The sequence below is a fragment of the Capsicum annuum genome, chromosome 4, assembly GCF_002878395.1.
Source record: "Capsicum annuum cultivar UCD-10X-F1 chromosome 4, UCD10Xv1.1, whole genome shotgun sequence".
Taxonomy (NCBI): domain Eukaryota; kingdom Viridiplantae; phylum Streptophyta; class Magnoliopsida; order Solanales; family Solanaceae; genus Capsicum; species Capsicum annuum.
In genome coordinates, this window is record NC_061114.1 from 177,582,602 (window position 1) to 177,607,076 (window position 24,475).

The 24,475-nt window shown below is 34.5% G+C and overlaps 1 protein-coding gene across 2 annotated transcripts; it reads left to right on the plus strand.

Moving 5' to 3' along the window:
- Positions 1-1,510: 1,510 nt before the first annotated feature.
- Positions 1,511-23,528, plus strand: LOC107867693 (cycloartenol Synthase). Of its 2 annotated transcripts, none has more exons than XM_016714053.2 (19): positions 1,511-1,671; positions 2,033-2,245; positions 4,848-5,033; positions 5,162-5,251; positions 5,389-5,583; positions 5,694-5,778; positions 6,590-6,756; positions 8,214-8,402; positions 8,720-8,833; positions 8,972-9,094; positions 9,197-9,319; positions 9,388-9,486; positions 10,595-10,651; positions 18,794-18,840; positions 18,948-19,091; positions 19,208-19,385; positions 20,262-20,342; positions 22,086-22,169; positions 23,268-23,528. In XM_016714053.2, exons 2-19 carry the CDS (start codon positions 2,048-2,050, stop codon positions 23,379-23,381), a joined length of 2,274 nt encoding a protein of 757 aa, XP_016569539.2. In that variant the 5' UTR covers positions 1,511-1,671; positions 2,033-2,047; the 3' UTR covers positions 23,382-23,528. The 2 variants fall into 2 exon arrangements, with proteins under 2 accessions (XP_016569539.2, XP_016569540.2); XM_016714054.2 differs by having other exon boundaries at positions 1,526-1,690.
- The last annotated feature ends 947 nt before the right edge of the window (positions 23,529-24,475 follow it).

A 24,475-nucleotide genomic window follows, 5' to 3' on the forward strand; every position in this document is an offset into this window, starting at 1 on the left:
TAGGGGGTAATCTTGGGTCGTTACGACTAGTTAATTAAAACTCATTTCATTTTAAATCAACAATATTCAAGCTAACTTTTCCTACAAAATTAAAGTTTTCAATGATTTCAACTACAACCTCATTGTTCTTTTTGATATTATAGGATAATGAATAGTATCTTGTATTTATTTTTTCTTATAGTGGACAAAATATAAAACAATAATTAAAATGCGACGAATAGGTTACTCTTATTATAGTTGAAAGCATCGACCTTTTTTTATATGATTCTATAAGATGAAAAAAATATAATTAGCAAAATTATTTCCACTAAAATTATGAGGAAAATTAAAACTCAATAAATAACAAAATAAATTTATTTTTAGCTATAATTAAGAAAATAAATACTCGCAAATTTTATAAAAATATGATATATATATATATTTTTTAATTTATGATCTCCATCGAAGTGCAATTATTAAATATTCTAAATTATGTCATTATATAAAATATCTAATTACTAGTAGTTTTTTGATATATTCTAATTTTTTGATAATATTTTATTTCTCATAAATAATATTTTTGTTAAAATTATCTAATTATGCAATTAAAAACTCTAATAATTATGAAAACTTATCATCAAAATTTGTTTAATAAATTATTAGACATATTAATTATAAAATAAAAATATATGATATAAATTTTTATTTTTATACTTTGAGTGAGCCCGGGCTGGTGAAACTAACTTTTGAATATATTGGGAAACGTGGTGTTTCATGTGCTGGTGTGCTGCCGTTCCGTTTTAATATTCAATTAAATATTATTTGACAGGTGTACTATATGGATTCTTTTTCTCCACTGGTTTTGTCATTTGTAACTGCGTGTAGTTCAACTCTTTTTTTTTTAATTTTTTATTTAGTGTCTGATATTTGTGTTAAAATTTAATTAATTCGAATTATGCGTTATAAATTTATTAAAATGCCAGCGCTTTCGACATAGTTTTTTTTATATTTAAGGTCAAATCCTCGATTTTAATTAAGAATGAAACAGCCTCATTCACTGTATCACAATCATGTGAGTTGGTTCAACATCTTGCACTATAAAAAAATCACTCTTTTTTTTTTTATTGATTTTCGTCCGATACTCAGTAATTAATAGTAGTAATTTATTTTCACAAAAGTCCAATTGATTCGGATTCTCAATCTCACGCTGAAACTGAGATAGCAACAAAAATAATTAATAATATAATTAATTTATTTATTAATTATATTTTAATTTAAAGAAAAAATAATTAATGTAAAGGATAAAATATAATTTTTTTTTTTATTTTTAATTAATAAAAAAGAACAAGTAAAATGAGAAATTAAATCTCACACGTCTCAAATTGAGATGACAAGAAAAATAATTAATAACATAATTAATTTCTAAATGATTTATATATTTTAATTTTAAAAAAATTAATTAATGCAAAGAATAAAAGATAAAATTTTTTTTTTGTATGATTAATGAAAAAGTATAAATAAAATGAAAAAATTTGAGAGATAATTTGAAACAGAGGAGGGAGTATAAAGTATTTGAGACTCCATACTCAAAACTCAAATCGAGAAGTCTAACAAGAGATATAGAAATACTTATTAATCAACATTAATATATAATTCCTCTCTCTGTTTCAAGGTCTCGATCAATCCATACAGGTTATTAACTACAATTTCTGTAATACATTCTCTTTTTCCTACATTTTAATTGTTTTTAATCTATTTTTCCACTGATTCTGCATTGTTTTGCTTAATTTTTCCGATTATATAAACCAAAATTATAAATATTACCTGTGAATTTCTGCATTTTAATCTCATTTTTTTCCAGAGTTTACACACATTTGCTCTAATTTTTCTCCATTTTGATCATTTTTTTTTTGATTTGCTATTTTTGTCTGTATTCTAGCATCCACACACATTTACCTTATATTGTTAAATTTTTTCCAATTATTTTATCTATTGCGATAATTTTTAATAGTAAAATTATAGTATGTTTTGTGATTATTTATGATTTTTGTAGTAATCGGAGTGAAGAATGTGGAAGTTGAAAATAGCAGAAGGAGGGAATCCATGGCTGAGGACTACGAACAATCATGTAGGCAGGGAAGTATGGGAGTTTGATCCGAACCTTGGATCTCCAGAAGATCGGGCGGAGATTGACAAGTTTCGTGAGCATTTCAGTAAACATCGGTTGGAGCAAAAGCATAGTGCTGATCTCATTATGCGTTATCAGGTAAAAATCAAGTTCCTCCTCAAGTAAATTGGCAAATGCATTTGGTACTAGGTGGTGGGTATTAGGACTTTTGGCTAGAATCAGGCGTTTACTGTAGAAATCTTATACTCCCGTCCCATTTTATGTATCGCGATTTGACTGAACACAGAGTTTAAAAAATAAGTAAAAACATAGATATTTTTTACCAAATTATCCTTCATTAAAACAATGTACTATTATTATTTTTAATTAAGTGGGCCCTTATAAGTGGGACCAACAAGGGTAAAAGCGTAATTGTGGCTTTAAATAGTTACCAAATAAGGAAAGGTGACATTCTTTTTGGGACGGACAAAAAAGTAAATGATGCTACATAAAATGGGACGGAGGGAGTAGCTTGTTTCGCTAAGCTTTCGAAATCAGCTTATTGTATTTTAAAAAGTACTTTTAATGAGAAACATTTTGTGTTTGGCCAATAAATTTAAAAAATAGTTTTGAACAACCATGAACGTTTGACCAAATTTTGTAAAAGTGGTTCTAAGTATATTTTTCTCAAAAGTACTTTTTAGGGAAAAACTACTACTTTTTTAGCTTCAAAGTTCAAACTACTACCAGAAGCACTTATTTACTCCCAACAACTTAGCCAAATGCCTCATTTTTGGATATAAGCAATTTTTAGAAAAAATAAGCACTTTTGGACTCCCAAAATCTTGGCCAAATAGGCTACATTAGTATACAACAACAACAACAAACACAATATGACCCTATAGGTAGGGTGTGAGGAGGGTAGAGTGTACTAAGATCTTGCTCCTACTTCAAGCGGACAGAGAGGCTGTTGCTCAAGGAGTTCTCTTATTTATTTTTACTTTTATGTTTTTTATGCCACAATATTTAAGTATAGGTCGACCGATAACCAATATATAGCTGGATGAAAATTACACGGAGAAGGAAATTCAGAATAACTTAACACAAACAGCAACAATTTACCTTTACCTATATTCATTTTCTCCAATATTAAACATATACTGTTTCAATATTCGGCATTGGTAGTGAAAAATTATTAAACTTGTGAGTCTGACAATTGATACTATAGAAGGGTAGAGGAGCACTCTACTCTCTGTTTCTGTTCCAGGGAGGCCTCCATTGTACACCATTGTAACAAGAAAATTAAAAAGAATTGCAGACCATTGAACTAGTTGCTCTCGTGCTTTGGTTAATTTGAAGAGAGACATGCAACTTTAGTGTGAACGTGGAGTTTATCAAAGTGGAGTTCTCTTGATCACCGTGAATAAATACAATAGACGATGCAACTTTAGTGTAAAATTATGGTGCCTTTGCCTTCAACTTCTTTCAGAACTGCATGACTTAAAGATCAAATTCTATTAGTTGACATTTGAAATGTAAGTTATTAGGATAAAAATAATGTGGTCTGTGTTTAAACTGTTGCTAATTGTTTAATTTTGCATCTTAATCCATGCGGATGGGCCTAGAAGGTGTCAAAGGATTAAAACACGGCTAATAAAGACATTCATGATAGAAGTTTCTTCTGGTTTTATCTTTTTGTTTTTATCAGAACATGATTTATGAGTTGGCAAATTACTTCAACTCGGCTTCTACGACTGTTATAATCCACGAGTTATTGCATGTCAGGTTGTTGATGAGGTGCAACTGATGACTAATATTTGCTATCGTTTTTTCTGGGTTTCCTGCTCTACATTCTGCTCGTTTGTTATGTTTAGATGGACTTCCTGAAATATAATGTAGAGCCCATGAACTTCCAATGATTAACTTGCAAGCCCGAAACTAAATATCCTTTTCTTTTTAAGTATATATTTGGCTAGTAGTGAAGTAGTGGAACAAGTTCTTAAAAGCTACATTTGCAGAACGATATCTCTCCAACTTAAGTGATAGGGAACTTGAGAAAACATGGTTTCTTCTTACTTCTGATTTTCCATCTTCTTTCAAACAATAAAAAGGAATTGCAGTAGGTTGAAAGCTAATGCATAAATAATTATGACGAATCCTCTTAGTAGGGTCTGTCTGGCTGGAGCACAAAAAATTTTGAGGGTTAATACCGTTATCTTCCTGTATCCTTAACCAGTTCTAATAAAGCAGAATCTGTAATCAAACAGTAACTTAAATTCATTCTGAGCCCACAGATTACGATGTTCTTAAGGAACTTATCCTCTAACTGTTGCCTAAGGTTTCAGGTTAATTCCTCCCAAGATAGAACAGAAAAACTAGTTCTATAATAGTGACACTTCAAATTACAAAACTCTGCGAATGCAAAAGAACTGTGAAAATCACACTCGCCCCTTAAATTTATTTTCGAAACAATCTAGAAGAAGAGGGGAAGAAAAATTTCGAATTTCACTGTATGATGCAGGACCTTTTAATTTATAACCAACCATAGGTGTGAAATTAGTTGTCTTTTCCGAATAGGCACGTGTCTTTTCAGAATATAATTTTCTTTACTAGAAAAGGCGCGAGGAATAAAACCTTCATTAATGGAATGACTATTAATGGAAACATACATGAAAAACTATGTGATTAGCTCTTGATTATATGTCGATTCTCCAGTTCACGTCATCATATTCCCCCCTTTTCTTTTGTTCTTGTATATCAGTTATCAAAGGAGAATCAAGGAATTAGCATCTTGCCACAAGTCAAAGTACAAGACAATGAAGATATCACAGAAGATAGTGTAACTACCACGCTGAGAAGAGCATTAAGTTTTTATTCCACTCTACAAAATCATGACGGTCACTGGGCTGGAGATTATGGAGGCCCGATGTTTCTAATGCCTGGCATGGTAAATGGTTTTTTGAATGCTACTAGCTTCCTAAATTTAAGAGATACTTTTAATTGTTTTATGTCCCAGAATTGGGTCATATCTTCTATTTTAGTGATTATTTTTGGATTTCTTTATATCCTTAACAGGTTATTACTCTGTCTGTTACGGGGGCACTCAATGCAGTGTTCTCAAGTGAACATAAACGTGAGATGATTCGATATCTTTATAACCACCAGGCAAGTCCTTTCTAATTATACTCGCATCTCTGCTTGTGTTTTCAATTTGCTGTTTAATTCACTGGCACTTCTTCCTTCGCAATTGACCTGGTGGAGCTTGGCAGAAAAGCTTTTGTTGTAACAATGTTTAATTGCAGAACAGTGATGGTGGGTGGGGTTTGCATATTGAGAGCCACAGCACCATGTTTGGTTCTGCTTTGAGCTATGTTACTCTGAGGTTGCTTGGGGAAGGAGCTAATGACGGACAAGGGGCCATGGAGAAGGGCCGTAAATGGATTCTGGATCATGGTAGTGCCACGGCCATTACGTCATGGGGGAAAATGTGGCTCTCAGTTCAGTAACTTCTAGATCTCATCCTTTTGGTTTGAAAGCACGCCTTTTAGATAGATCAGTATAAGTTGTATATTTTAATAAACTTTATTGTCCTCGAAATTAATATAAGGTGCTTGGAGCATTTGAGTGGTCTGGGAACAATCCACTCCCTCCTGAAACATGGCTTCTTCCCTATATTCTTCCAATCCATCCTGGTTAGTTTCGCCTTTGTTTCTTATATTATTTTCAACTTCTTCCATATTTTTTTGGGGGAAAATCATTGCCTGTAATAGAATAACAGGAGAATCAATCTATCAGTGAATGTTGCGAAGTGGATAAACCAAAGAAACATACGATTATTGCTAATGTCTTCATAAAGACAATTGGATGAAGAAACTGATTATGTTGGTAGATTTAGTATTTCACAGGAAAAATATTGTAAGGTCAATGTGTCATTAGTCACTTCCTTTTGTGTAAGTTATTGCAAGTTTTATCAAAAATGCACTCAAGCCCTGAAGCAAGAACATTACATGTTCAGCGATTCGCTTTGCCTAGCAGGTGATGCAGTGTCGTCATCAAGGCTCTAAGGCATGCTTTTCCTTACCAATGAGTGTAATCTTGAAGAGGCAACGCTTAACGATATTTCACTTTATCGTTATTTTATTTTTGCCAATTCTTTGATCATATATTTATTATTCATGCTTATAATTATTAGTCTTGCACTAAACATACATATTTTGTTTTCTCCATTAGCACCTTTCTTCATTAATAAAACACACGCTTTATTTGTGCTTAAAAGCCCAATGGACCTCAGATTTTTTCTTGCTCTTTTCGCGTCTAATACAATTGGTTATTGGTCCCTTTGTAACACAACGGTGTCCTTGAAGCAATAACGCTAAATAGTCTAATTATGGTATTGGATGTATTATGACATTCCAATACATGAATTGCTGATTTTGTTTCTCAAAAAATGTATGCAATGCTTTCTCTAAGAAATGGAGACTCTTGTTTCATCCAATTTTTCAGGAAGAATGTGGTGCCACTGCCGGATGGTTTATCTTCCTATGTGCTACCTTTATGGTAAACGCTTTGTCGGTCCTATCACCCCAACAGTTTTGTCTTTGAGAAAGGAGCTCTTTACAGTCCCGTATCATGAAGTAGATTGGGATAAAGCTCGCAATGAGTGTGCAAAGGTTGGTAGGAGCAGTAGCTTGTCTATGTTTATTTACTGGTTTCACCTTCTGTTTTTGGACAACCTTGAGAAGATTTAGAAACATCCAACTGTTGACAAAATCATTATAACTTAAATCTAGCTATTATGCAATACGAGATCAATCATCATCTCATAACCATTAAAAATTAAATAGAATAAAGAGTAGTGTTGTTAAAGGTGAAAATCAACAATAGCTACTATATAACACATAAATTAAATCCATTTTAACTAAGCAAAATATATGAAGTTTAACTCATGTCAACTAAGTTGTAGATTAAGTTATGTGCATTTTAAGCTAAGTTGCATGGACTCTTCACTTTCAATGCCACACCTATGTCGGATTCTCCAAAATTACACTACTTCTGAAGAATCCAGCATGCATCTGTTGACATTTTTGAAGAGTCCGAGCAACACAGATTTTAAGTTTCTAATCAATATCTAGTGACTACTAGTACTCTAGGCTATATTTTTAATTTTTTAAAAACACTAAGATTCATAAAACAAGGTCTCTTAATATCTAATAAATCACTTAGCTATATTGATCAATTAGTATTGCTCTCTTCAAGATGAAGAGTATGAGCTAGGTGCACGCTATAGTTCCTCAGTGTTCGAACTAAAGTGCTGCCTAAGAGAGGTGAAGCAGGGGACTTATGCTACGCCTAGCTTCAAGGTTATAACATGTGTCGAGTTAATATTTGACAACATGGAGACCTGATTATGTAGCAGGTAGGGCTGTTTGCTGTTTCTACTTTAATCTCCACAGACACCACCACTCGATATTTTCATTGGGAATTAACTGTGGATGTCTCCTTGTGACATCAAACAGTGGGTCATTTTTCTTCTTTCATGCCTACAAATTGCATGTCAGCATCAACCATAATATTATTCTGAGCCGATCTCACCCAATCACAAATTCTTCAGGACTGATGTTAGCCCCAAGAAAAATTGGCAACACCTCCCATCCCCAGCCGCACCCCTCCCCCCAAAAACAAAAACAAAAACAAAAAAAAGATAAGGCTGGTGTGTCATATCTACTAATACAGCCCTAACAAACAATGCACGGCCCACACACCATTGTTATCCAGAAAAATGCATGAAAATCAAAGCATATATTCTTGGACTACTGAGAAATCATTTGTCCATGCATAATTGCAAGCATTCATCCTTCTGGGCGTCAAAATATCTTGAGTAATACTGTGGCTCTAATGCACCTAACTAAGATAATAAACAATCTCTAATACACCTAACTAAGAAAATAAAGAACAAATAAGAAGTCTCATTCTTGAAGCAAGTCCACACGTATGAATGTGGCTAATAACTTGAAGCAAGATTCAATGAAGCTTTTTCATTTGCATCACTAAGACATGTGGATTGCAACGTATACTGTTATCTCTTTTCTTTATTGTATCTTCTTTTACTTATCTAAACTTTCTGCAGGAAGACCTGTACTACCCACACCCTCTAGTACAAGATATCCTGTGGGCATCTCTTCACAAGGTTGTAGAACCTATTTTGATGCATTGGCCAGGGAAAAGATTGAGGGAAAAAGCTCTGCGCACCGTGATGGAGCACATTCATTATGAAGATGAAAACACTCGTTACATATGCATAGGACCTGTAAACAAGGTATTGGTCCTTAATTTCCATTAGTGAAGGCCTTTGTTCATCCATATGATATAATATTGTCTTTCAAATTACCTAACTATAAGATCTGATGATCCTTTTTTCATGATTGTTTCAAAATACAGTTTGCAGATGCTTTTTACTGCCTCCAGCATTTCTTTAGCTTTAATTCATCGCATTCAATCTTAGGCATATAATCTGTTTATAAATTCTGTTATTCTTCTGTTTGCCTGCAAGTTTCAGTCATTCCTGATGGATGACATGACCAATATGGGTATGATCTTCCTTTGTGTGCTGAAAAACTGACCTTTTGTCTGTAGGTTTTAAATATGCTTTGCTGCTGGGTTGAAGATCCTAATTCAGAAGCTTTCAAGCTGCATCTTCCAAGACTTCAAGATTATATGTGGGTTGCTGAAGATGGCATGAAAATGAAGGTCTGCAAATATCACTTTCTAGTATTAATATTTGAAATATGGGGTTTCTTAAATGTCCTACCATTGTTATACTGGTATTATTCATTTATAACTTTTGTTTTCCTTGTGTCTGATGATATATTGATTATAATATTGTAGGGGTATAATGGTAGTCAATCTTGGGATACGTCATTTGCAATTCAAGCAATCATTGCAACAGGGCTTGGCGAGGAATATGGATCAACATTGAGAAAAGCACATTCATTCATTAAAAATACACAAGTAAAACCTTTGCTGGGTCACTTATCTATGGTGTAACCATCCATATTATCTTGATTTTTACCTCTGAAATTGATCTAATTTGGTCCTTTCTTTACTTTGAAGGTGTTAGATGATTGCCCGGGCAATCTAGCTTTCTGGTATCGTCATATTTCAAAAGGTGCTTGGCCCTTTTCAACTGCAGATCACGGATGGCCCATTTCAGATTGTACAGCAGAGGGACTTAAAGTTAGTATTTGTAACAGCCATTCACAACCTAATAATATGTTATCTGCTAACCTATTTCTGTCTATCAGGCAGTTCTTTTATTATCAAAACTACCAGCAGAGATAGTTGGTGACCCGTTGGAGGCAAAGCGTTTGTACGATGCTGTAAATGTTATGCTTTCTTTACAGGTATAGCATTCTCCCTTCTTATTGCACATTATTGTCCATACTTTGTTGTGTCTCTAGTTTGCCTTGCACTTCCGTTATTTCTAGTTAAGGCTGCATATTTTTGTGCATAATCTAACTGACAATTCCAAGAGTGGCTGCGATCTTTTTCCTAGATGCTTTTACGTTCTTATTGCATCCCAGAGATGCTTAATGGGGCCTGCTGGATGTTAAGTTTGGTTACTCTGCGTTCTGGTGGAAAAATAAGCTAATTTATTATTTAGAGGCTTTCATAACTAAGCTAAATTCGTGTTGATCTATGACATCTAGTCAACCATGTTCCAAAACAAAAATTGGCATCTTCAAATATGTACTAAGCGGTAATATTGTGCTTGGTTGGATCTGGATAGCAGACTCTACTTTGATCTTTTTAAGGTTATGTCACTGAAAAGGAATAGGATGCATTAACAAAGTTTTAACCCGTCTTCTGTACATATTCTAATAGAACACAGGAAGAGCACCTGGTATGATTTCTGTCAACTATCCTGCATATTAGTTACTGCAAACTAGTCTAATTTGAACTCTTAAAAGCTAAATCAAGCTAACTTATTTGACTCGAAGCAGGATTGCATTCCTAACTCATGCAGTAGATAACTTGGATACTATGCTTCTTAATTCCTGTTATTTGAAAGTTGGCCCGTTACCTTCCGTCAACTGCATGTAAAAGTTAAAGAACTACTATTAGTTCCCACCTCCCAAGGGTAGTCTCACATGAATTAACATGTTTTGGATATGAGAATGATATGGGTCTTCTTCTGAGTTCTGTCCTTTCTATGTAATTGTAAATGCTAGTTCCAGTTGATGTGCTAGAATTTTAAAGTTTCACCGCTGCACCTTCCAGAGAACACTTGAGTACTTCTTTATTGAAGCATGCTCTGAGCAGATTAATTTGAAGTTATCAAACCAGTTTACAGTGAGCTTAATTTAGCCACATCTCTAGGCCCTGCTCTAAATCCAGCTGACAAAATCTATGCATTTCTGAAGTTATAGAGATAATTTCTTGTTATTTGGTTGTTCCTGAAAGCTCAATCTTGTGAATCACTAAGAAAGCTCTTTCCTGGTATACATGCAGAATAGTGGTGGTGGCTTTGCAACATATGAACTCACAAGGTCATATCCATGGTTGGAGGTACATCATTTGCAAAATTAGATTAGTTTCATGTTTCCCTTTAAAAAAATAATATCTTAGATGTCATTGCTTTTTTGCTTTTACACGTATAACATTTTTGTCAAGTTGGTGGAGTCATATAAACCATGTTATTCAATGTGATTCCGCTCATGCTTAGTAAGCTAGAAAATTCTTGTTTTTACTTCTGAAGTTGTTTCCTGCTAAGGAAAAGAAAACTAGATAATTTTTTCTTCTTATTTTGCTCTGGGGAAGTTACTGAATTTTAATGGCTTCTTTCTTCTTGGCTCGTATTACACGTCCACTAGAGATTATGGTCCCCATTACTTCTTAAAGATGTTTATACAACTATAATAAAACTCTGCCCGCTAGTCTCTCTAGTATGGAAAAAAACCTGGTCAAATGCTAATGTTGATCCACCCATTATCAATGCATGGGGAGTGCTAGTTGGTCCGTTTCATATGTATCCGAGCTAATCTTCATGCTATTCAAAATAAAAAGATAAGAACATACGAAATATGTAGAACTTTTACAGTTAATACTAGGGTGAGTGCTTCTACATCTACAAGATAAGGGTGAATTGTCAAGCAGGCTTCAGTAGGTCATGTGGAGGAAACAAGGAAAGTTGGGTTCAATTGGTCACTGATTGCTGCAGTAGGACTATGTACTCTGTGCTTCTGTCCTTACTTGTAACCTACTTCTCAGCTTCCTTTAGCTAATGCTTTTGATGTCATAGACCACACTAGATGGCCATCTACCATTTTCCCCTGGTCTTTATTTGCACACTTTTGGGGTGTATGGTGCATTCTGACTCTTTAGTCCACATTAGGAGGTTCCCTCAATGGAGGGTGAATTACCTTTTTATCATCCGTTAATATGGCAAGGCATTATGAACTCTTTGAGAATCCAAAGGATGCTTTGGTTATTTTAAGATAGCGAAAATATTTTATATGTACTTTTTAGATTGTTTATTGCAAGTTGTAACTGTATCTTTTTATAATTATTGAATTAAGTTTTTAATTGCAAGTCGTAGCAGTTTTCAAAAGAATTATTTAAAAACGTTTTTCTAAAATTTATCTATCAGATATATATCAATTAAAATATCTCCTACATATTTGCAATAACAAATCCTTAATTTTCTTCCTATTGTTTCTTACCTTTTTTTTTTTAACCACATAATCCCCGAAAGGTAAAAAAGGAAACACGGTAAAAGGATTATAAAAAGTCCTTAATTTCTCCTTCTTTCATTTCCTTAAATAGTTTTTTGAATTAGTTAATCCTTCCAAATTTTTAATAGTGTTGTATTTTCATAAATTTCTCATATACTTTTCTAAATTCTTTCATATTTTCTTTTCTTTAATATTAATCTCCATAATTATTTAAATTGCTTCCATCGCATAAACTTCTATCAGATGGTTGAAATCCACATTTTATCCTTAATTTTCTCATGCACTAATATTTTTTTCCTTGTTTCTTTGCAATATAAATTTTATTGGTGAATCAAATTTTACACATTAGTCAACTTGAATTTTATGTTTTCATTCATGGTTTTCTTAATTTTTTTTGTAGGAAATAGTGAATTCAATGAACAACTTTTGATACACAGCTGATACAAAATCGTTGTTTGAAGTTTTATTGAAAAATCATATTTTATACCTTTTTTATTTGTATTTATTAACGAACAATACAATTTGATATACATCTAACAATGCCGAAAGATGCATCAATTTTTATACAAAATTCAAGATTCAGAAAATAAAAATTACACCTAAACTAGTTAAAGTTGGCCTATTTTAGACACAACCCATATATAAAATATGTTTGTATATATTCACGATTATCTTAAAATAAACTAGCAAATTCAGTGAACAACTTAGCATTCATGATTCATATGAGTTTGTATACAAATTTCTTATATACAAACATGTACAAATGAAATAAATTTTGTTTTATAAACTAATTTATATATGAATTTGACACGTAACAAATAAAAGCAAACTTAAGCTAACTAAATGTACCATATTTTATACTCAATTCATACACTAACATATGTACAAGTAAGGCTTGAGCGTAATGTTGATATTTTATATTGATTTTATACAAGTTTCATACAAGAAAATTCTGAGAAAAATTCTAAGGTCTCATTTGTTTGCACTAATGGAGGTCTGAATCTGAATGGTTCAGACTTCAGACCATTAAGTGCATTTGTTTTATATTAAGTTTTTAACTCTTAATAGGTCTGAATAGGTGTTAGTCATTCAGATTTAGAACCAAGTCTTAATAGGTCTGAAGGGATATTCTGATGTTGGATAATATTCACCACTCTATTCATAATTAGCAATCACCATCACTAACCACCTCTGCCACCGTCACCATTGTCAACCACCACCCACCTCCACCATCATAACCACCATCGACAAAAAATACCGCTACCAACCACAATTCGACCGCTACCACACCTACTACCTCTTTTATTCTAATTATATTCATCGCTACCACTGCCGTCAACAACACCACAATCAACAACCACTACCGGCCAATTCCTACTACCAACCAACTCATCTATCACAACTAGCACCACCACTAACTACCACTAATACATCACAACCTCTACACATTCTTTGACTGCCACCACCATTGTCACTAGTAACACTACCTTTACCACCACTACAACTAGTACCATCGCTACAATTTATCTCTACTAACAACCATCTCCACAATCACAACAAATAACATCTCCAACTAGCACCAACACATCATCAATCATCATGCATTCATGTTTCAGCCAACACAATCAACACCTTAAACTACTAGCATCAAACAACATCACATCACAACAACCACCACCACCATCAATCGCCACCATCATAACAGTCACTACAATACCAACCATCACAATTATCACCACCAAAATTATTAATCACTAACATCAATCATTGTCACCACAACCACCATTATAAGCCATCTCTACTATCATTAACAAATATAAATATTTTTTCTCAATCAAATACTAATAATTTTGTTGTATTAAATTACATATTTTCTTAATATATAATTAATTTTTTATTTGAATTGTATTTTTTATTTTATTATGTATACAAATAATTTTTTTTTACACTTTCAGATGTTGAAAAACAAACAATCTTAATCATTCAGTTTTCAGATCTAAAGACAACATCTTAATCATTCAGATGTGCATTCAGATTCAGACATCTGAATCTTAAAAAAAACAAATGGAGCCTAAGTAATATGTATATGGATTATATATAAATTATTCTTAAAATATTGTATATATATATATATATATGTACACACACACACAACAGTGTATTCCCATCAAGTAGGGTCTGGGAAGGGTAAAGTATATGCAGTCTATACTACCTCAGATGAAGTAGAGAGGTTATTTCCGATAGACCCCCGACTCAGGACAGATAACAATATAACAAACAAAACACATAAAAGTATGCAGCAACAAGGGATATCACACCGCTAGATAGTAAAGGATAATAATAGAGACAAGATAAGCACAGGGTCATACTATAAAATATCTATTCGAAAAACATAGTATCACAATACACCTCAGATGTACTCTTACACACTAACCCTCTACATTTTTCTATCAAGGGTCATATCCTCCGTAAGCTGTAACTGTTCCATGTCATGTCTAATCATCTTTCTCCAATACTTCTTAGGCCTACCTCTACCCCGCCTAAAACCATCCATAGCCAGCCTCTCACACCTCTGTATTGGAACATCCGCGCCTCTCCTCATCACAACCTCACTTCCTACATCTTGTCCTCCATCGAAGCCACTTCCATCTTCTCCCGAATAATCTCATTTCTAACCCTATCCCTCCTGGTAAGTTCACATATCCATCGCAACACCCTCATCTCCACCACCTTTAACTTCTGGATGTGAGAGTTATTAACTGGCACACACTCCGCTCCATACAACATAGCTGGTCGGACTACCATTCTGTAGAACTTGACTTTGAGCTTAGGAGGCACCTTCTTATCACACAAGACTCCTAAAAAACGAGCCTCCATTTCAACCACCCTGCACCAATACGGTGCAAGACTTCCTCATCAATTTCCCCGTTCTTTTGAATCATGGACCCAAGATACTTGAAACTCTCCCTCTTCTGGATGACTTGGGAATCAAGCTTCACTATCACGTTCGCCTCGTGCGACAAATCACTAAACATACATTCTAAGTACTCCATCTTAGTCCTGCTCAACCTAAATCCTTTAGACTTAAGTTTCTATCTCCAAAGCTCCAACTTACCATTAATTCCTCCCCGAGTCTCATCAATTAGTACAACATCATCAGGAAATAACATACACCAAGGCACCTCTCCTTGCATATGCCGCGTCAAAACATCCATCACCAAGGCAAATAAAAACGGGTCAAGAGTCGATCCTTGGTACAACCTTGTCAAAATCGGAAAGTGCTCTGAATCACCTTTGTCGTCCTTACACGAGTCTTCACGCCATCGTACATGTCCTGAATCTACCTAGTGTATGTCACAGGCACCCCTCTAGCCTCTAAGCACCTCCACAGAATCTCCTTAGGAACTTTGTGATACGCGTTCTCAAGATCGATAAACACCATGCGCATGTCATTCTTTCTCTCCCTAAACTACTCTACTAATCTCCTCACGAGGTGAATGGCCTCAGTAGTCGAGCGACCTAGCATGAAACCAAATTGACTCTCGGATATAGTCACAATCTTCCTCAGTCTCAACTCGACCACCCTTTCCCAAACCTTCATAGTATGACTCAACAACTTGATACCCCTATAGTTGTTGCAACTCCGAATGTTCCCCTTGTTCTTATATAAAGGAACTATTGTACTCTATCTCCACGTTTCAGGCATCTTTGCCGTCCTAAAAATGATGTTAAACAATTTCGTCAGCCACTCCAAACCTGTCCCACCAGTGCTCTTCCAAAAATCCACTGGAATCTTGTCTGGCCTAGTCGCTCGACCCCTACGCATCTTACGAATAACTCCCTTGACCTGCTCCACCTTGATACACCTACAATAACCATAATCACGATAATTCTTTGAGTTCTCCAAGTCCCCCAACACAAAACCTTTATCCCCTCATCGTTGAAAAGTCTATAGAAATAAGATTGCCACCTCTTCTTATTAAGGGTATCCTCCACCAACACTTTGCCATCCTCCCCTTGATGCACTTCACTTGATCAAGGTCACGAGTCTTCCGCTCCTTAGCCTTGGCAAGTCTATTCAACTTCCTATCCCCACCTTTCTCCTCTAAATTCACATACAAGCTCTTGAAAATCACCGTCTTAGCCGCTGTAACCGCTACCTTAGCCTCTTTCCTAGCTAACTTATACTCCTCCTTATTCGTCTGCTTCTCCTCGTCATCCTTGCTCTCCACCAACTTAGCATACACCACCTTCCTTTTACTTCTTCATCCCACCACCAGTCCGCCCAGTGCTTGCCCGATCGACCTCTCGGCACACCCAACACGTCTTTAGCGGTCTCCTTGATGCAACTGACAGTCATCTCCTACATACTATCGACATCCCCTCTACTCTCCCAAGCCCCCAAAGTCGTCAACTTCTTATCTACCCCACTTAATCTTGGGTTGATCCTCCACTCCCCTATTTTTTTTGCCCTTTCTGATTACCAAGTCCATTACCATAAGCTTATGTTGGGTCGAAAGAATCTCGCTAGGTATGACTTTACAATCTTTACATAGTGCTCTATAAGCCTTCCTAAGGAGTAAAAAGTCTATCTGAGTCTTGAAAATTATTAAAAGTATTGAAATATTTTTATTTTGTATAGATAATATTTTCATTTGAAACGAAGAAAAAAAACCATTTAAGAAAGAAAATAGGGATGATTGATATATTTTGGTAACCAAAGTCTTATTTTAAAGGTGTTTTTTTCACAAAAGTAGAAAATTAAGTTTTTCTTTATTTTTTTTTGTTTTAAAAGTTTTTTTACAAAATAGAAAATTTGGTTTTTCTTTATTTTTTTCTTTTAAAAATTGCTATGACTCTGAGAAGTGTAATAAACAACATAAGGTCGTATGTTCTGATTTCCAGACTTTTATGATAACTTTTTGTCGCGTTTGACAACTAGTTTTCTCTCTTGACAACGAGAAGAAAGAACACATCCCTCCCACCCCTTTTCCTTTTAACCAGAAACTCTACTAGCTAACTCACAAAAGAATGTCTTGAAACATTGTTGTCAATAACCCTGGTTACAATTTGTCAATCATGCGATAATTTGACATCTATGGGCTATGAGCTATGGATAGGAGCCGATATGGATTTTAAAGAGATAGATGCACTATTATGAATAGACAGATCCCGGGTTTAAATTTGACATGGTCAACCTTTAGGTTCTTACCACTGAACCATACTTGTGACTAGCGGTGTTAGTTTATTTTGCATACTGTACTAGTTTATATGCATTTATGTTTTGTGTTTGTTATACTGTTATCGGTCCTAAGATGAAAGTCTGTCGGAAACAACCTCTTCTACTTCACCTGAGGTAGTGGTATGGTCTGCGTACACTCTATCCTCGCTAGACCCCACTATGTGGGAATACACTGGTATGTTGTTGTTGGATGCAGTATTATGAATAGACAGATCCCGGATTTAAATTTGACCTGGTCAACCTTTAGGTTCTTACCACTGAACCATACTTTTGAAATATAGGTTTAAAAATATTTTTCAAAAAAATTTTGGTGTTGTTTTACATATATATTTGTACTCCATGTTAAAATTACTCCCTCCATCCCATTTTATGTGTCATTATTTCCTTTTTAATCCGTCCTAAAAAGAATGTCATCTTTCCTTATTTAGTAATTATTTAAAGACACAATTCCAGTTTTTACCCTTATTGGTCCTACTTAATTAAAAAAAAGATAGTAGCACATTTTTTGATAAAAGACAATTTGGTAAACATTATCAAGTCTTCCCTTATTTCTTAAACTCCGTGCCCGGTCAAATGGCGACACATAAAATGGGATGGAGGGAGTATTTGCTTAGTTGATGACATTGAATATATGCTATTTTGGTCGGGTTGCATAAAATGTTACGATTATGAAAGGAGAATATGGATTCAGTGGCACCCAAGAGTGTAGCCTGGCGGTTAGTTAAGTGAGTTGAAAATATGGAGGTTTCAGGTTCAAATTCGATAGAGGCAAAAAACACTAGGTGATTTCTTTCCATCTGTATAAGCCTGAATAGACAAAGTTATCTGGTACGAGTGATGGTTAGAGGTTGCAAGTACCTGTGGGATTAGTTGAGGTTGCAAGTTGGCCCCAACACCACGGTTATTAAAAGAAAAGGAATGTAGATATAAAAGATTAAACCAAACAAAGAAAGATAAAGAAAATCTTTTACTGAATTAAAACACAAGATGGACATGGGAATTGAACTCTCAACTCCACTTGTAGAGGTGCACCCAATAACTATTGCATCATAGGACTCTTTTGAGTTTGGATGTGCACATTTATATATATATATATATATATATATATATATAGTGAACCCACACCCTCCACTTAGATATGCCCATGGCTAGGGATATCTAGTTTCAATTTTATCAAAAAGTTATGCTCACGCATGTTAATACCTTGTATTTTGGATTTAATCTCTCTGATGACTTTTGTTGAAAATAATACATTTCACAAGAGATTTAAATTCTCTTTCTCATTATCTTTTAGCAGCTTGGGGATCATGCGGTAAATGTTAGATGAAGTATCCAATGTCTGTTTAAAAGTAAATTGACACAAGAAAGTATCTATATATATGTGATAATAGCTAAAGTTAAGTAAAACATGTACTTTTTTGTGTGTGTAGTGTATTTGTGTGTGTGTGTGTGGGGGGGGGGGGGGGTGCTAGTCGCAAGGGTAGTAAAGAAAATGACTAGTTTTCCCACAATAACATTTTAAATCTCTTGTCCTTTTCTGTCCTCTCTGAAGAAGTTTTGGGGTGATGTGCTAGATAATGTATGCAAATCATTAAAATCGATCTTGCACAAAACATTCATTCTGTACTTGGACATGGCATAATGCTGCATGGACATATGGGTGGTTTGCTACTTATTTGACATGCATTATGCAAGTTTTTAAGTCTACTGATTTTGAATGGATTTCCTGTTCAGCTAATCAATCCTGCTGAGACTTTTGGAGATATTGTTATTGATTACCCGTAAGTGATCTGCACTTGTGTATAACTTTATTTCTTGTTTTGTAGTATATATATGTGTACAAAATACATCCATAGATTCCTGTTAATCACAGTTTGTCACTATACAGTTATGTAGAGTGTTCCTCAGCTACTATTCAAGCTTTAACAGCATTTAAGAAATTATACCCTGGTCATCGTAAAGAAGAAGTGGAACACTGTATTGCTAAAGCTGCCGCCTTTATTGAAAACATTCAAGAAACAGATGGCTCCTGGTTAGTTCTTGTTATCCTCGTTTGCTGGACATGCAGTAAAACTACCAAGAGGTTTGGTATCTATGTACAATGAAACAATCCATACTTGGTTCACGTCCATAGTTTTCTCTCCTTAGGTATGGCTCTTGGGCAGTTTGCTTCACCTATGGCACTTGGTTTGGGGTGCTTGGCTTGCTAGCATCGGGAAGGAACTACAATAATTCTTCCAGTATACGCAAGGCTTGTGATTTTTTGTTGTCCAAACAAGTCTCATCTGGTGGCTGGGGGGAGAGTTATCTGTCGTGTCAAAACAAGGTACCTTCATCTCATTTCATTTTATTTAATGTTATTCTGGTTCCTTGCCTATATTATCTTTTATACGCATATTAAATCTGAACTCGTCCCTCATCAAGTTTTAAGTTTGGAACATCGAAACTTGTCCCTCAAAAATTGAAAGTTTGGAATATTTAAGTAATCTTTGTGAATTTTGCTGCGGGATGAGTTTTGAGTTTTATCATTATGTTGAGTCCCCCCCTAGTCCCCCGGGATAAAGGGTTAAGAAGTTTTCATAAATATTTTTGAGGAACAGTCTTTGCATGTTGATATTCATTGATTGTATTATTAGTTAATTGTTATGAGTTTCATTTATTTAAGAGATGTTTTAGTCACAAAATTTTTCCCACCTTTATTCTTTTCTAAACCAAATATTGACATGAGTGTTATAGACCCATGCATTATCCTTCACAAGCCATCCACCTTATCCTATCCAGAGAACTAAACAATCAATGGATGTCTTTATTTATTAAGTCAAACCTTTTGTTACCACATGAAAGAAATTGTCCCGCGGACTCTACTTTTCATTTAGATGAACTGCATCTGCTTGTACACAGAATCAGGCAGAGTGATCAGTGCTCTGATCTAGGACCTGTATGTTGGAAATTCCACGATAATCATTAATAAACACTTGAGTTAGGATTATTGTCAGTTCATATTTATAATGTGAGAAAACATTTACAAACAAACCAATATGACTTAAACAGCTACATATTTCCTCATACTATCAAGGTGCTTGTCATATCCTCCTATAGGCTATAAGATGCAGTATGTAGGGTTATTTTGCCTTTTATTCTCTTGGACATCTATTGACTTACCAGTCATTGTTTTCTTCTTTTCCTTGTCTTCCTTCTACAGGTGTATACTAATCTTGAAGGCAACAGATCTCATGTTGTAAATACAGCATGGGCTATGCTGACTCTAATTGCTGCTGGACAGGTAAAAATGAAGTTTTGAAAAATACGATTGTCAGAACTGTAAGTAACAATTAGAATATATCTGTTTCTGTTGAACAAAGAAAAAGATGTTTTTAATTTTCAAATGCAAATAACTAATTCGACACCTTAATTTGTTGCTTTCCTCTTCCAATGCCCTGTGTAATTTTCTAGTCTAGAGAAATGAAGACCCTCATGACAATTGCTATGTCCCTTCATGGATGAAACCTGAAAGATGGAGGGACCAAGCTGTTGTGGACTAACTTATATCCTCAGAGAAATGGATGGAGCCAATAGTGACTGAAACTCCTACACTATCGAGACATTGATTAGTGTGCATGGTTTGGGTCCTCCTGCTTTTTTATTGAAAAAGAACCATTTTAAGTGGTCTTTCAGGAACTAGCGACAAAAATCAAAGAAGAGTATTGAAGATGAATGGAGCTGAACTTTTTGTATAGCGGTTTTGTTCAGTTTATCCTTTTAGGAAATTTCTCCTTTAAAACAAAATTGTTTGAAAACTAGTACTAATACTGAAGAGAAAGCTTGAAAATATAAGAAAAAGTAAAAAAAAGTAAACAACAATATACCTAGTGTATTCCCACAAAGTGGAGTCTGGGGAGGTTGGGGAGGGTAGAGTGTACGTAGTGCTTACCTCTACCTCAAAGGTGAGGTCAAGAGGTTTGCGATAGAACCTTGGCTCAAGAAGAAAACAATCTAAAGACGTTAGAAGTACAAGAGACAATAGGTAGTAACAAAACAACATATAGTAATAGAACAATACAAAATAATACTACAATCAATCCACCCGAAACAACAGATATCTCAAAAAGAAAAAAAAAAGTAGAAACAACCTATAGTGATGCAAATAAGAGCATCATTTTAATTGAAGAGGCTCTAACAAATATTCCACTCATCAAACCAAAATATGTTCATTATGATCTGTACAAGATACAAATTCCTTCAACCAGGGAAAACATTATATTAAAAAGAACCCATTGGAGACTAATGTTTTTTTAAACAGTAAAGACCTTAAAGAAATTGAAACATAATTAAGAAAGCCTCTAGGTACATATACCAACAATCAGTTTCCCAGTTTTTAAGAACAAACCAACTCAAATGATTTCTGCAATTGTGGGTCTGTTCAAGTTGATTTCCTTTCAAGCACTTTCCCCATTGCTAAAGTTGGCTTTACTCTAAAATTATGCTGATAGTTTGCCCTTCTCTCTTCTTCCTTTCTTTCTTTGGAGGGGAGGGAAGGCTGGGTAGGGAGATCAATATTGAACTGGCATTGATGCTAGGAGATTCATTTTGTCATAGTCATTTCTTGAGTTTTCTTATGGTGTGCTCTTTTAATGGTAATTTTGTATTAGCTTGCCAATTTCATTTGTTCCGACTCTTGAAGAACTTTTAGTGTTAAGTTGTTCTTTTTAACGAGATATTAATGATAGACCTTTATGAAGCATTTGGCATACTCAAGTAAGTTGATTTACATGGTTATTCCTAATTTGAGATGTAGAAATGTTCAGGCAATAATTCAGTGTCATCGGTACTTGGATCTGCATACACCACTCAGCTGAATATTTTATATATCTTCCTAACTATTGGAGTCTTCTGCTTTGTGATAATGAATGAGGGTCGTCATGTCTTTCTGCACAACACATCCTTGTAGATTATTGAGATGTGGATATATGCAAATTGACTACTTTTTTTCTGCTGAACTTTACTTTTTACCTCTCAACAATTGCAGGCTGAGAGAAATCCTACACCATTACACTCTGCAGCAAAAGTATTAATAAATGCTCAGCTAGAAAATGGAGATTTCCCTCAGCAGGTAATTCTGCAGCCTCTAAGCAATGTAGCTTAAAATTGCTTGTTATGGTGTAAGAACCAGTGCCTGGTTAGTACTTTAAAAAAACTGAAGAGTGTAACCTCCTTTTTATTTTTGGACTTTCAAGCTAAAAGGTTGCCTAAGATCTTGTTTCAGCGTTTCATATGGTTTCAAATTTGGCTGTGCCTTCTGGATAGTGTTTGGAGCGTAAATTGAATTAAGAGCTGCATGTCATTTTGGGAAAGGAATCATGTAAAATAAACTATGTAAAGTGTTGGGTAACTTTTGCCTCAAGGGGGAGGAGAGGAAGAGATTAGGAGCACTGAGGATTACAATCTCCACTGGAGAGTAAGCTTATAGGAGTACTTGCATTGGAAGTAAGGTCTAAATCTACATATTGCTTGTTGTTTCGTTTGAAAGACAAGAATTCTATTCAAGTACAATGGTTGGGTTAAGAAGATGGTGTTTTGGTCAACCTATGTTAATATATGCACATATCACATGGTCATTCCTCTGTAGCTTTCAAATGAATTACCGACAGTTTTAAATAAACGCAGGGGTTTCATTGTTTCATGATTTTAGCCTTTTAGGGTTTTAATATGCTTTTCCTCTTTTATACTGTTTTCACTGTGTGTAACAACTTTGGTGTCCTTTCTACAAAAATTCTCCTAGTATCGGGGGCCTAAAATACAGATCGAGACTTGAATGTGGTTTCTTATAATTTTTGAATCAAAATCCCTGCTGTACTTTTGTGTTTAGCGAGGATTAAGTATTCAAATTGGAACACACCTAAATTCTGAGGCAATCCTCATATCCAAATTGTATGCGTACATGTTTATGTTTGTCGCATATGGAACTGGATAATCTTGTTGTTTACCTGGCTTGGCTTTTCTTCTGTAGAAGACATACCGAATGGCATAATTTTCTGACGCTATGTTCCAATAAAATCAAACGACAAATGTCCAGTCGCTATAATTTTGCACGTTTCCTACTTTTTATTTCAAAAGCTTATTTTCTTTTTGATTCGAAAACTGATTCAGGCATTCTAATATGTGGCTGGATACTTGTTTACTTATGGATTGCCTTTTGTGTATTTCTCAGGAGATCAGCGGGGTCTTCAATAGGAACTGCATGATATCATATTCTGCATATAGGAACATTTTCCCAATTTGGGCATTGGGAGAATATCGTTCTCGTGTACTTGAAGCTAATTGAGTTGCAGTTCCAGATGATGTTGTAGCCTCACTCACTGTCTCACAATGTCTTTTGACTCTTTCATTTTCTGTCCACCTTCAACTCACTAGATGCACAATGATTAAGTTTATTAGCCTACTTTATTTTCATAACTTCTTTCGTGGTTCCTATGCTGTTGTTCTCAGCAATTTTCCTGCATTGTTTGAGACGGTAAATGATTCTATGCTTAACGATTAACAGCGCATGCAAAGAAGGCTACTAAAATCCAACAATCTGATAATACAGATGAAGGCTAATCCATACAAAAATGAGAAAGAAGAAAAAAAGAGTTGAAGGGAAGAGTACATTACATTTCTACACTGAAATCGTAGAGTTTCCTAATTTGTTTAGTGTATCTTAATAAGAGGCCTCTCTTTCATGTCCTGCCGTTTTTATACATATCATAAGCAGGATCACAATTTGTTGTCAGTGATGATTGAATTCAAACTAGGATACATAAGTTGTGAAGTTCATCACTTTATTATTTGAGCAACTTATTGTGATTAATGTGGTTTTAAATATTAATATTCAAAATGCAAATTATATTTGTCTTGATATTTATTTATTGGCAACTAGCTTATTTTCATTATCAAAAGTAAATGTTGAAGGACAATAAAAGAGCAAGTTTCTGGACAAAAGTCCTAGAATACTAGCTCAGCTCAAAGCATCAAACAATCAAAGAATAGCAAGGTGGGCTTAACTAGGATAGAAGTTGTCTTGATATTTATTAGTTTGCCTTACAATTTATAGGGTTTAATATGATCTTTATGTGAAGTCTGATATTTTCTAAGGTTATACTTTTAAAATTATATTTTTATCACATTTTCTTAACTTAATTTCCTAGAAAGTCGAAATTTGTTTCTCAAATATCAATTGTTATTTTAATTATCTACAAACTATGTTGATAGATAATACATCTTTTTAGTTATTCTTTGGCTCTCCTACTTTTCTGAATATTCATACCTTTCACGTGCAATGCACAAATTATGCTATCTGTTACTTTTTAACTTTGCTATTTTTCTAAATATGCATATCTTTCATGGGTAATTCTTTCTCCGTCTTATTTTATTGTTGGT

Excerpts from the sequence above, each read along its gene's own strand:
- LOC107867693 (XM_016714053.2), top strand. The coding sequence starts at position 2,048 with ATGTGGAAGTTGAAAATAGCAGAAGGAGGGAATCCATGGCTGAGGACT. Across the intron at positions 5,779-6,589 it reads TATTCTTCCAATCCATCCTG|GAAGAATGTGGTGCCACTGC; the intron begins GTTAGTTTCGCC and ends CCAATTTTTCAG. Across the intron at positions 19,092-19,207 it reads CAAGAAACAGATGGCTCCTG|GTATGGCTCTTGGGCAGTTT; the intron begins GTTAGTTCTTGT and ends TTCTCTCCTTAG.